Below are 13742 nucleotides of genomic sequence, written 5' to 3'. Positions count from 1 at the left end.
GCTTGGCCTTTGCCAGATATGTGACCAAAGAGGGCAAGAGGGAAGTCCCAGGGCAAGTTTGTGATGAAGCGGGGCTAAGTAGGAGGGGCGTGGATTCGGTGGGTTCTGTGCCCCTCCTAAAGGTTAGGAAGTAAAAAGGGAGGAACACTTGCCATGTTTAATTGGAGCCTCCAATCGAGAATTTTTGCTCTTCTCCAGGGAAAACTTGGAACGGTGGTCTCTGAAGTGTTAGAATCCCAGATACTAAGGTTCTCATGGGAGTTCCACCCGACCCCCAGGTGACTCACTCTTTGTCTGTGAGTTGTAGAATTTTTCTCTGGGGAGAAGAGGCAGGGGCTGTGTTCTGGAATACAGACAAGCGGGGAGCTCAGGCAGGGCCCTGGGAGGTGGAAGATCTGGCCAAGCCTCTGCTCACGCTGGACCTCAGTTTACCCATGTGTTGTCGAGGGGTCTTTGGGTCTGTTGCTTTCAGTGTCCTTTCTGGCCCTGGCTGTCTGTCGATCCTTGAGCTGCTTTTGTGTTTTTATTTGGCCTGTCTGTGGCCACAGTGATCTTTGTAGTACATTGATCTCACCAGATTGTTGTCTGATGACCCAAGGCGTGGTTGTGTTCCAGGTCTGGGGAAATGGAACGCCGAGCCAATTATCTCTAGACAAGCTCTTCTGTGCCTCAGCCAGCACCAGGGGCTTGTCAGCATTTCTAGGCTTTCTGTGATCTTGTTTCCAACTTTTCCTCCACTTCCATTGCATTAAACCAAGCAACTCACATTCCCTGAGGATGCCCTCCAGGTTCTCACCTCCATGCTTAGTGTGCGTTTCAGATGCCCTTCTGTTCTCACCTCACTGTGCCCAGAGCCGGCCAGACATGCACGAGCCCAGAGGGCTCTTCCTCGCAGTGGAACCCTGCCAGCGTGGGTCCCATTCCTTACCCCTGTGAGACGTGGAGCTCCCTGAGTCCGGGCACCGGCTTTGGTTCCTGCCTCCCCTGCCTCTCCTTGCTCATCTAGCTGAGGCCCAAAGCATAGCTGTGAAGAGATGTGAAACAAAGAAGCCAAAGGTGGACTCACACCTGCCGTCTTCCTCCCTGCAGGTGACCATAGCCGATGACTACTCAGATCCCTTTGATGCCAAGAATGATCTCAAGAGCAAAGCAGGAAAGGGGGAGAGTGCTGGCTACATGGAGCCCTATGAGGCACAGAGGATCATGACAGGTAAGCGGAGCTGAAGCACAGGGGCTCACGGCTGGGGTCAGGGGGTAGAAAGGGAGTGAGGGCACTGCTGGGTGGTCCCCAGCCAGCCTCAGTGGGGGCATGGTGTGTGCTTTCAAGTTGGTAGGTGGGGGCAATGCTGTATTAAATCTTCCTCACAGTTGACCTGCTTATGTTTCACCTATATTAGGAAAAAAACTGGCAGGGCACCATGATAGTCCAAATACAAGGATATCACGTACAGTTAACCAGAGGTAGGGGCCAAGAAGTAAGTGGGGAGAAGAGGGAGAAAAAGTAGTTCTATGAGCAATTTCTGAGTGAAGAAAGGTAGCATTTGAGACATAAAACTTTACTTGGAGCTTCCTAGTAGGCAGGGCAAAAAGGGAAGCAGGCTGGGTCACCTGGCTTTCATTGCTTAGTAGGAGAGAGCTTACTAGATTACTAGTAGAGACAAAATTATTTCTGATCACATACCAGAAATCTTTGTTTTGGAGCTGGAAGCAGCATAAAGAACCCTGGTCTACATGACAGGGTTACAGTAAGCATGGAGACATTCCCCCAGTGGCTGTTTGCCTGTTGGCCCTTGGTGACAAAACCTTGTCAAAGGTATTATGTGGAGTCAAGAAGAATGTGGCTGGGTACACAGCATCCTGGGGGCCTATTTTAGCTGGAATAATACAATACTTGGAGCATCTTTAAGGAGTGAAGGGTTATCAGACATCAGTTATCTTGTAGGCAGGATTGGGGGAAGGTCACAAGCAAAAGAGAAACCCCTGTTGTGGCTTCTCCTGGTTCGGGAGGGCAGGCCAGACACTGAAGAGCAGCTGTGTGGGCTGCCCCCGTGACCCCACACAGGCAGGGCCATGAGCAGCAACACATCAGCACATTGTGCTGCAGGGTACAGGAAGGTGGCTGGGAGCAAGTTTGGGGCTGCCCTGGCTTTGGAGGCCTCTCGAATTGGTACCCTGTATATTCGGGGACTTGGGGTACAGATACTGTGGCCCTCTTATTGTTTGTCTGGTTTTTGTTTGTTTTTTTGGCATTCCTGTCTTTGAGCACCTTCTCCTGATTCCTTCTTGAATTAGTAGAGACCCCATCTCTACTAAAACTACAAGAAAATTAGCCTGGCATGGTGGCACGTGCCTGTAGTCTCAACTACTTGGGAGGCTGAGGCAGAAGGATTGTTTGAGCCTGGGAGGCGAAGGTTGCAGTGAGCCAAGATTTTGCCACTATACTCCCACCTGGGCAACAGAGGAAGACCCTGTCTCAAAAGAAGCCAAAGTTCCTCAGGTCATTTTTAGCCAGATGAACAACTACTCACCTTTGAGGTCTTCAGCAGCACCCAGTAGGGGACTCCAGCTCCATTCCTAAGGCACCAGGCAGGGGCAAACCCTCCATGAGATCGGGGCTCCCAGCAGATGCCATCTCGCATCCTCCTTCCATTCCCAAGTCTGGACTCCTATAACATCCTGCCTGTGGCTCCATGGGACCTCAGCCCCTGTCCCATGTTCTGTACTCAGAGCAAGCCACTTACTTCTATTGGTGCAACTCCAGGAAAGGAGCCGAACCTCTCAGTTTCCCTCAGCCTCATGATGAAGAGATATAATGAGGCTTAATGGGGGTGTATGTCAAAGTGCCCAGCATGGAGTCTGGTTGGTCTGGACTCATCTAGGCTGGTCTGGACTAAAGCAATCCTCCCACCATGGCCTCCTGAAGTGCTAGGATTGCAGGCATGAGCCACTGCACCCGGCCGACTTTGCCATTTTAATGAGGGCACACCCCACGGGGTTAGGTCCAACGCAGGGCAGTTTGATTGAGGCAGTTTGATTTAGAACCTGTTAAAGACCTCATGCATTCTCTCTCCAAAGAAGCATTCTAGCACATGGTGCTCTGTGTTTGCATCCTAGCTTGGCAGCTATGCCCTAGTTTACCCACAATTCTTGTTTTTTAAGAATATAGGTTATTAAAAGGGGTGTTTTCTGGTTGTAATGATCCTTGCTGAAGCTGCCTTTGACTCAAAATTATTTGTGTGTAATTCTTTGTGGCGTCACCCCAGTGATTGATGGCAGGGCTGAATGTGGGCTAGGATGAGCCATCAGTGCGTAGATGCTCCAGGAAGCTCGCAGAGCTGACGTGAAGCTCTTCGAAGGGGAGATGGTGGGGGAAGAGAGGGTGGTGCTGGTGACGGCAGTGGAGTGGGAGTGGCATGGAAAAAGTTTAACCTTTTAGAGTGATCCTTTTTGGATGATATTACATTTTATGTGTATGTGTGCATGTAACTTGTAGTTATAGAGCAGTGTCTTAAGTAAGTAAGCAAAATGCTGACAGGAAGGCTGTGCCCTCTGTGTGCCGCAGGTGGCGTACCTGTGCAGGAGGAGCCCGAGCGGGAGTCAAACAGATCTGGGATGGTCATTTGCCACGTGAATGACCCAGGGACCTCAGTTTTCCCCTACAAAGCAGTAGCCTCAGAGCAGGCAGTCATTAGTGCTTCTAGCTGCTTTGGGCTGCTAACTGGCCGTGTGACGATGGGCAGCACGTTGTGTGCCCCCCATATTTATGTATGGAATGATGGGCCAGTGATAACAACAGGGAGGCAGCTGGTAACAACTCTCGAGTACTTGCTTACAGCACTTGATGTCAGTTCTTAACTGGGTCCTCACCATTCCCCTTTGGAATATAGGCTGCCCCACTTGACCAGTGGAGAAACCAAGGCACAGAGAGGTTAAAAACTAGTCCAAGACATCCCAGCTGGTAAGTCAGTTGTGGGGCTGACTTCCTAGCCTGTTTGAACCATCATGTGGGACTTTCTTTCCAGGGCCTCTCCAGCCCTGGTGCACTGCAGTTTGGTTTTCAGATTCCCCAGCACAGCCATCTTGGGCAGTGATTCACTGACGAGTCTTTGTCCTCTGTGTCCCTTGGCTCCATTCAGCAGCTGGTGGGGAGATTGGCCCCGCCTTGTGGGCTACAGCTAGGATGGAAGGCCTGAGGAAGTGTGCCTGTTTCTCCCAGGGGCTCCTCTCACCCCTGCCCTCTGAATGCCTCATCTTATCCTCTCCACAGGCTCCAGTTTGCGTCACCTGCAGGAAGTATGTTCTGCTTCCAAGATGGATGCTCAGCCCTTCACAAACCTCTGAGCCCAGTTGTCTGGGCCTCACTTGCCATCCCCATCGCCTCTCTCAGCCCAGCAGCATCGCTGGGGGTGTCTCCTTAAATGCTGCAGCTCTGTGGAACCTAGTTGGAGAGCTAGTGACCTGGTCCAAGCTTTCTTTTTTTATAGAGAGGGAAACTGAGGCTCAAAAAAGTTATCCTTTTGAGATTTTTTTTAGAAACCCACTGATTAAATGTGAAGCTGTCTTGTAAACCAGTGAACTGCCTATCCCCAGAGGTATCAAAGGAGAGGCAAGACAACCAGCGTTGGGCAGTGACATGAAAGGGAGTTGAGTCTCAGATGGGTGGCCGGCTCAAGCGACTTCTGAGGTCTGCATTAACCCTGAGCTCCCAGGATGCCATGATTCACTGTGACCTGCCTTTCAAGCACAGTGCCTGTCATGAGTCACCCAGGACCAGCCCCACAAAGATAGCACCTGAGACCAACTCTGAATAGAAGGGATCTGAGTAGGGCTGGCAGCTTCCTTTCGCAGTGCTGGCCTGGCTAATTGTTCAGTCCTGTTTCCCCTTTTCATCTTCCTTGACTTGTCTCTCAAGAGCAAATTCTGGTCTTGGACTTTTCTATGGCCTGCTGCCCATCTGGGCCTCAGTTTCCTCATGTATAATTTAAAGAGAAAGTACCAGAGCGCTTGTGGGTTTCCTTCATGCCCCAGCGTCTCTGTATTTAGAATCCCCAGGCCACGCTTCCTGTTGAACCAGTGATCAGGCTGCCTCACAGCCCCTTCTTTCCCTCTTCCCTGGGTCTTGATCCCAGGCTTAAGGTCCCCAGATATATGAAATCCTGCTGATGCAGCATGAAGGCTGCAGGACCCTGATCAGGCCAACTTGGGTGCCTGGATGGGTCAGGGTGCTTAGCCCACTGAGGGCCATGGTGTCATGGTAAAATAGGGCCTGTGATCCTGATGCCCATGTGGAAAACAAATTTTGCATGAGATTGTTGTTATTGGAGGACAGAGGGCCTGTTTGTCCTTCCTGTGGTACACTGTGCTGTTGAATTCTCTAGTTATTCCCTGTAGGATCGCCTGCCCACCTGGAGGTAGGTTGCACCCTTGCCAGTGCTGGAGCAAGTGGTCCTTGGGTCCTCTGCAGTGCACTCGGTCATCGCAAGGGCTCCAGGCCAGGCTGTGTTGGAGACTGGACCAAGTAACCTGGGCAGATACCACCACTGCCCCCCAGGAACATCCACAAAGCAGATAGGCATGGACCTGGAGTGGTCAGTGAGATGAGCATGTGGCTCTCCAGGAGTTCAGAGGAGGGAACAAGGGCTTCCAATTTGGGTGATCCAAGTAGAGTGGGTTGTGGGAGGTGGTGGTGATGAGCACTGAGTCAGGCATCCCAGGCCAAGGGGAGAGCTTGAGAAAGGCATAGAGGTGGGCCCTTGTTGCTAGAGAGGAATGGTTGGAGATGAGGCTTTTGATAGGATAATGATAGGAAAATCTCATGGGGCAAGAGCATGTAGAGATTGACTGGGATCTGGAAGCCCAAGTTAACCTAAAGGCACAGAGTGTTTTTGTGCCTGAGATCTTCTCTCTACGGGCCTTCAGCCCTAGGAATTCTTAGAGGTACCCAAGGAGTTGTGGTAACATGACAGTCACTAGTTTTTGCAAAGGGCTTCCTTGTGTGCCAGGCACTGCTCCAGGTACTCTCCATGGATTAGCTCACTTAATCCTCGCCTATGAGGTATAGGGATGTTCATCATCCCCATTTTACAGAGGAGAATACCGAGCTTCAGATTAAATAAACAGCAAAAACAGAATCAAGAAGCACCTTCTGGAGCCCTCGCTTGCAGCTAAAACGCTCTCAAATCTGTCCCGTGTTCCCCACAGGGTCTGAGGAATAATTGGGAAATTTAGTTACTTAGGCCGCCTTTTTAGATGTGACTAACCCTTCCTCTGGCATCCTTTATAAAACTGTTCAAAGTGTCATCTCACAGGATGAATCCTTAAGCATTAATTGAAAGCATTTTCACATAATTTTTAATATGTAAGCAATTACACATTAAAAAGTCCTTAGCATGTTTTTATTATTAAATCAACTTTATAGCCTAATAAGAGGAAATTAAAGTCGTTTCACACAGAGCCCCCCTGCTCTGACGTGGCTGTTTTTCCTTGCTTACAACTAACCTTCTGCCCTTTTTAACTGTGTGCTAGTAGGCACAGTCCAGATGAAACCAGTCACTGATTTTAAAGGCAAGAGGGGATGTTCTTTTGTATTTTCTCATCCTCTGGTGTGGCCTCTTCTAGTGGCAACATGCTCTCTGGAAGAATCATGGGGTTTATCATGTTAAAGACAATGTTCCAATTGTGGCCCCTGTGTTTCAGGAGAAAGGAGGCAGGAAGTACAGGTTCTGGGCTTGGCTCTGCCCCTGGCTCTGTCCTTGGGCAGGTTGCTTCTCTTCTCTGGGCTTCAGTTCCCTCATCTCTAAAATCAGATTCTGCCTCCTTCACAGGGTGTCAAGAGGATTCTTAGAGGTCATGGATCTGGAATGACTTCATAAACCCTTAGGTTACCCGCCTCTGCGGCCACACTGGGCTTTTCCAGCTACCCTTGTCAGGCCTCGTTCTAATAGTCCTGAGGGTCCTGCCCCACCCCCAGCCACCTCCGCGTGGCTCCAGCCTCAGCCCCTCCCAAAAGCATGCATGCTGCCATCTCTGCTCTCAGAACAGACAGGACACCATTCTGGACAGCCAGCTCTAGAGGCCCTTCCTAGGACTCCTGTTCTCTCATTCTGGAATGAACTCTCCCGGAGACCGGCAAATGCTTCTCAGAAAAAGGAGTCTGTGAGTCTTGCCTGGGTGTCAGAGAAGCCGTCTCTGGCCACCCTGCCCGAGACTTCAGCCTTCCTCTCATGTTTGCCATCAGCCCTGACCCCTGGTTCCAGGCAGCACTGTTCCTCTGACAGCTGGGAAAGCAAAGAGCCTTCTGTCTGGGTCCTGAGTCCAGGCCCTTCCCAGCCCCAGCTCTGCAGTGCCGTGGACTCTGCTCCCAGGATGTCTACACGCTTGCCTCCCTGCACAGCTCTGCTCCCCAAAGCCTGTACCCTGAGCCCCCTCATTTCCTTCTGTCCTGCTGCCTCTCATCCTCTGCAGGCCTCAAGCTTCTCCCTCGCCTGCCCTCCCCACCAAGTCACCACAGGCTTCAGCCTGGCCTGGTGGTCACAGCTCTCCCCCAGCAATCATCTAGGCCCCAGCTGGATGATGGCAGGATGGAACTGTCCTTGAGGAGCAGTGCTTCTCGCCCCATGTAGGCTTCCTGCCCGAGGTCCAGAGAGGGGTGTGCACTAGCCAAGTTCACACAGCAGCAAGCCACGGGGCAAGTCTCCTGATTTCCATCCTGGAGCTCCTGGGCCTTGTTTTGAAATGTTGTGAAATCTGTTGTCACATCCTCCTGCCTGGTAGATAGCAGGCTTGGTCATGGACTGTGCAGAGTTCCCTGGCTGGTCTGTCATTTACCAGAATGACTTACCTATCGGACAGGAAGGAGATCATCAAGTGTAAATAGATTTTGTATTAGTCACCTGATGACTTTCCTATTCTTAAGAAACAACAGGGCTCACACACCCAGCCCAGTGGTGCTCACCCACAGAGCTGTGGGCGGGGAGGGAAGTGGGAAGCCTGGGTTTCCATGGCGACCTGCGGGCCCACTCTAGGAGCCACTTTCTATTCTCTCACCCCTGCTCCCCTCTTGTCTTTGACCCCTGACACTGAGCACATTCAGGTTTTCAGGAAAGTTGCAGCAGGCCTGGAACAGGCCAAGGAAAGCAGACAGTCATTGGCAGCACCCCCGCTGTGGGTTGAGGGTCTTTGCTCTCCAGGTGCTCCTGTCACTTGGGGAAGGTGGACAGGGGCCCAGAGAACACTCAATGTCTGTAGCATAAAACAAACTAAGAAAAACTACACTGGAGAGAGAAATCTGGTCTTGGAGAGCACAGAAGAAGGAGTAGTACAGCCTCCGGGACCAAAGTGTGCTGCACAAAGAGGGCAGCATCCCAGCAAAGCCACACTTGAGGTCCTGTCTCAAAATGGCCTTCTCAGGGAGGCCTTCTGGCCACTTATCTTACATTTCCACACCTTCCCCACTTCTCTGATGTTGTTCCTTAACACTTGTCGTTATTTAGCTTATTACATACTTTTTTTTACATTTTCCTTGTTTGTTGTCTGTCCCACTACTGAGATGTGGCCTTCACAAGGGCAGAGACATAGATTTTATTCCCTGTTGGAACCTGAAGTACCTGGTACAAAGTAGGTGGTCAGTAAACACTGGTTGAATGAATGAGTGCATTAATTCACTCCAGAAACCAGGGCTGGTCCACAGAGTGCTGGGTGCCCCTCAGGAGCCCAGGGACCTCCTGTCCTCCTCCAAAGGATGCCAGATCTTTAAAGTCTGAGTTTAGCCACTTGCTAGGTGGGCAGGGAGGAGCTGCCTTGGCCTGAGGGTGGGAGTTGAGTAGGCGTTCCGAGCAGTTCTGTTTCTGCAACTGGCAGACTGCGTAGGGATAGCTGATTCTGCCTCTTCTCCTTCCCTCTCTGGGCCGAGAGCTCTGTGAAGGAAGGGACTGGTCGTCACCCATCTTCATTTCTCTTCTGGGCCCAGTAAATATTCAGCAACTGAATGATTGAGTATAGGAATGCAAGTCTGTATGGAGAAGAAATGAAAGAAAAGGAAACAAACAAACATACTCCCTATAAACAGCCTCTCCCGTTCTGCTGAGACTTGCTTGCTTGAAGTCACAGGGTCTGGGTCAGGGGGAAAACGCAGTGCATTCATTCATTGCTGGGTGGCTATTTGCGAGCGCCTGCCAAGTGCTGGCACTGTTCTATGCTCCAGGGTCTATCCATGAACAAAACAAAGTTGTTCTCATGGAGTTAACAGTTGAGTGAGGGACCAGGGTGGCATTGCCTACCCATGATTCCCTGAAACTCATTTCCTAGACGCTGCGGCTCCAGGTTATCGAAGGCTGGAATTCAGGGGCTTTCTCAAAGTCAGGAGCTGAGTGGAGACTTGTCCCCAGGGCCAGGGCCACCTTCAGTAGGAAGGACGGTCTCAGTGCTGTCTTCTGGGGATAAGGGGGACAGCTGTGGCCCAGTGACTGGCAGGTGTGTTCCTCTGTCCTTGGCCCCAGTAGAGGAGGAGCACGGGCCCTGAGGGTTGCCATGGGTTTTTCCCGCGCTGCTGGCACTAAGCCTCATAGGTGTGAGAGCCCAGCAAACAGATTGCAGTCCTGTTGAGCGTTTGGCAGCGAGGGCCCAGGCCCCTCCGAACACAGCCCTAACTCCTCGTCTTTCCTGGCAGCTGTGAGAGAAATGTGCATTTTACCCAAGGTAGAAATACAGGAACAAGACTGTGAAACGCAGGCGTTCACCTCCCCAGGCCTGCCTCAGCCTTGCATTTCAGCATCCCAGAGAGACATTAAAAGATCTGAAAGTGCAGAAACTGATGGAGATACCTGTCCTGAAATAGGCTCAGGGAGACTCAGGTTAATCCACAGCAAAGCTCCTGCATCCTACACCCGCCCAGCTCCTTGCATGCTGGACAGGGTGTGGAAACCGTGCGGAAACCCACACTGCAGGGGTGTGGCACGATTAGGAAGTCATTTAGGAAAACAGGCCTGCCCGGGAGTGTGGATGGAATCTTGCAGCGCCTAGCAAGAGGCAGGGAGACAGGTTCTGCAGTTCCGGGGCTATAGCAATCATCTAGGCCAGGCCAGGGGCTGTGGGGTCAGGGTAGGTGTGGTGGACAGGCCCACCAGCCAGTGGGTGCTGTGTGGAAGGGAGAGGAGAGGGTGGGATGACAGCACCAGTGGGGTCCTCCGTTAGTGGGTGGATGAGAAAGTCAGTCACCTGATGGGGCCTGTCCTATCAGAGAAGGGAAGGGAGGTTCCTGGGGAGGAGTCAGAGTTGAGATGTGGTCACCTTTGAGGTGGGAGCAGCCAGCTGGGTGCTTGGGAGAGATTGAATGCATTCATGTGTGACGGAAGGTGCTGGAGTCAGATCAGAGGAGGGCCCCAAACTATTCCAGGGGCCTGGGGGCCACCGTGAGAAGTCCTGGATTGTGTTTCTGGTCTGGGGAGAGGAGTAGTGTGCAGGGAGTGGCCAAGGAGATGGCCGGCCACAGTTCCTGCCTTTCAGAAGCCTGAAGGAGGAGATTCCGTGATTTGCCCCACACCCTATTGTTTGACTAATTAATTAGTGCTCTCCTCTAAGTAGGACTCAGGCTGCCTTTCTGGAAACTTAGAGATGACAGAAGTCTGTGTTTAAAGGTTACCTTTTATAGATGATACCAGGAATCTCCCTAAGGCTCTGAGAGGAAGCCGGTGAGGTGATTTCCATTTTGCAGATGAGAAAGCCGAGTCGTCGTGGCTGACAGGACTTCTGGCCCCTTCTCCCTGCAGGGGTCACTGCCTGGTGATGCAAGGGAGGGATACTGAGTAACAGCAGGTCTGAGTCCTGCCTCGGTGGCGGCAGTGTAGCCGATGCCTCGGGTTCGGTGATCTTCCCCACCTCTTGGAGAGTCCCGCCTTCTCCCTTTCAGCCAGCTTGGCCCGTGTGTGTTCCTGTGGTTAGTGAGGGCTGGCTGTGGTCCTTTTCCAAAACAGGCAGCTGAGCGGAAGGAAAAATAAAGTGCCGCCTCTTCACTCTCCCTTTCAGGGTATAGGCGTGTAATTGTACCTGGCTACCTAAAAAAAAAAAAAAAAGCACCAAACGAGGGGTCATCTCCCAAGCCTAAGCCTCAGCTTTTGGGCCTCTCTGTTCTTACTGCCCCCGTCACCCCATTCTGTCCATATGCCGACACAGCCCTCACCGTGTCCACTGTGATATATCTGCTAGACTGGGAGCCCCTGGAGGGCAGGATGGCAGGACAGGCCGGGGCTGGGGTGTCTTGCGCTCAGACTGTGGGTGCCATGTGTTTGAGGTTTTGGCCTGGAACTTTCTGGTGAAGAATGTCCCCTCATCCAGAACTTGCCGGTTTTGGGGGGAGCGGTGTGTGTACATGGTGAGTAAACGTCCCCCACAAAGCTCTCAGCTCCCAGAACTGAGTCTCATGCCTGCTGGGCTGGCTCACCTCTGCCCTGGCCGATGGGGCAGCATGTATCCTGTCTCCGGCACCCCAGCTGGTCTCTCACCTGCTGGCCTGTGGCCCTGTTCCCTCCCATCTGCTAAGCCTCAAGTCTCTGTGTGGACACTGGCACATGCACTCATGTGCCCACACCCCCAGCCACACAGTCCTCCGTGAAGCCACCCTCTCTGGCAACTCCTCACCAGGTCGGGGGCCTTCTGAGTCTTTGTGCTGCCCTAGTGGGCCTGTCTTGGCCCCTGGGTGCCCCTTCCCCACCCTCTGCCCCTCGGGCTGGGTTCTGGAGTCCTCAACTTCCTGAAGTGAACGGCCTTCATCATGCCTGCCTTCAGCTCTAGCCTCTTGCTGCCCAATTCAGAACACCTCTCGCCTGGTCCCCCCACCTTTGCCAGCAGAGCCCTGGGGGGTGGGCTGGGGGGCGGACTGGGGGGCGCCCACCTCCTCAGCAGATTTTTATTCACTCCGTTCCACCGCGGCCCTTCCCTTCCAAGTCCCACGCAGCCCCCAGCAGCTCAGGTTCACCTTCCCCAGAAGCCTCTGCACGCTTTAGGCTCCCTGACCTGCTGCTTTCCCCAGGTGCCTGTGACTCAAGGCAGAACCAGGCCAGTTGGCGTTCAGTTTTCTGCTCAGGTGGTGTTTATTGAAGCCCCGTGCTCTCATGCCCTTCACAGCATCTCTCCTAAACCTCCCTGAGGCCCAGGGAGGGAGCGCCTGGGTTGTTTCCATTTGCCAGTGAGGAAACTGGAGCAGAGGCTTCCACGACGGCTGGGGGCCTGGGAGTTGTGTTCCAAAGTCCAGGAAGGAGCAGGGCAGGTGGTCAATGGGCCAGATGGACCCTGGGCTGAGGGAAGTACATGGTCCTGAGATGGATCCCCCGGGCCAGCTCGTGCCCTCCCCAATAACAGAGGCAGAGCTCTGGAGCCGGGAGGCCCCAAGCAGTAGCCTCACCACCCCACACAATTGGGAACCAGCAGGTGGGCTTCAGCATCCTCCCTTCCTTGACCTCTTCTAGGATTTGCTTCCGTTTCTGTGCTATGTCCCTTTACCTTATGGAGAACTGCTTCTGCTGAGTGAGTCTTTGCTGGGGGAAGGGTTAGTGCTGAGCCACTGAGTGGCCTGCTTTGGTGGCCACTGAGGGACATAGTAGTACAGTTGGGACAGTGTCAGACCTGGGTAAGATAGAGCAGGGGCAACCCGGCCTCATGCTCCTGTCTTGCCCTTCAGGGTGAAGCGCAAGAGGGTCTTTGTGGAGCGTCCATGGAAGCCCTGCTGTTCCGGGCACTGCAGCGAGCACAGGGGCTGGGAGGTGGAGCCCACCTTGGCCCTCCCCTCAGGAGGGCTGTCCACCGGGATGTGGCTTATGACTGCTGTCACATGTAGGTGTAGAACCCTGCCCTCGTGGGACTGGGGGCCGTGGGGCAGGTGTGGCCCATTCTGCTTGGTTAGGGGTGGATGTTGGTTAGGACTGGGTGGGAAGGGTGGTGGAAGCAGGTGCATCGAGGGGCATAGCCTAGCCCCAGGGTTTAAGGGTGGAGTTGGAAGGAAGTGGAGTCTCTAGCCTAGGACAGAACCCAAGGAGGTCACGTGTTTAACTGAAGGGGACTCACAATTGTGAAAAGCACCCACCTGGGGCAGGTCCCTAGGCTTTTAGCTCTCCCATCCCTGCCCCGCTGTCACTCTCATCTCCATCTCAGCCCAGGCTGCCATGCAAAGTGAGCTGTCCTCCAGCTGATCCTCAGAGGAAACTAGACAATATTTTTAATTATTGTCTAATTTACACCCAGAAATTAGGAGGAAGGGCTTGGTCCTTATTAATAGTCTCAGCCTGTTTACCCCCTAGACTTGAAACTAATTTTCATCAGGACCAAGATTTGTTGTAAATTCCCAAGGCTCCATACTAATAAAAAGTTTCTGGCTGCCTTTTGGGCCCCAGTTCTGTGCCCTGGACCTGGCTCCCAAATTTGCAGAAATGTATGATTTCTTGGGGTGAGACAGGGTGGATCTTAAAACTCACGGTCTCCACCCCAGGGAACTTGATGCAGGGTCCTGGATCTGCAGGAACTAGTACTGCAGTTAAAATTCACAGTCTGGTTTTAGCTCACTTTTTAACTGAACTGTATGTGATGTTGTTGGAAAAGCTTGAACTCGGGTATTAGAACCTTTCCTCTCTCTGAAAATCTTCCTTCATAGAGTGAGAATTTTAGAGCCAAGCTAGGTTGGGGGACTAGACAGATGGTAGTGGGGCTAGGGTGAGGAGGGTGTGGGAGGAGGGTTCTCACAACTGTCCCCTGAA

The 13742-nt window shown here is 52.6% G+C and overlaps 1 protein-coding gene across 1 annotated transcript in view; it reads left to right on the top strand.

Moving 5' to 3' along the window:
- Positions 1-13742, top strand: part of SHB (SH2 domain containing adaptor protein B) — a 148717-nt gene that overhangs the window by 51519 nt on the left and 83456 nt on the right. Inside the window, exon 2 of the mRNA XM_021927365.2 lies at positions 1090-1210. Coding sequence (XP_021783057.2) covers positions 1090-1210 — 121 coding nt within the window. The remainder of the gene's footprint in view (positions 1-1089; positions 1211-13742) is intronic.

This window comes from Papio anubis, chromosome 13 (genome assembly GCF_008728515.1).
Source record: "Papio anubis isolate 15944 chromosome 13, Panubis1.0, whole genome shotgun sequence".
Taxonomy (NCBI): Eukaryota; Metazoa; Chordata; class Mammalia; order Primates; family Cercopithecidae; genus Papio; species Papio anubis.
The sequence above is the reverse complement of the archived record's forward strand: the minus strand, read 5'-3'. Positions and strand labels throughout refer to the sequence as shown.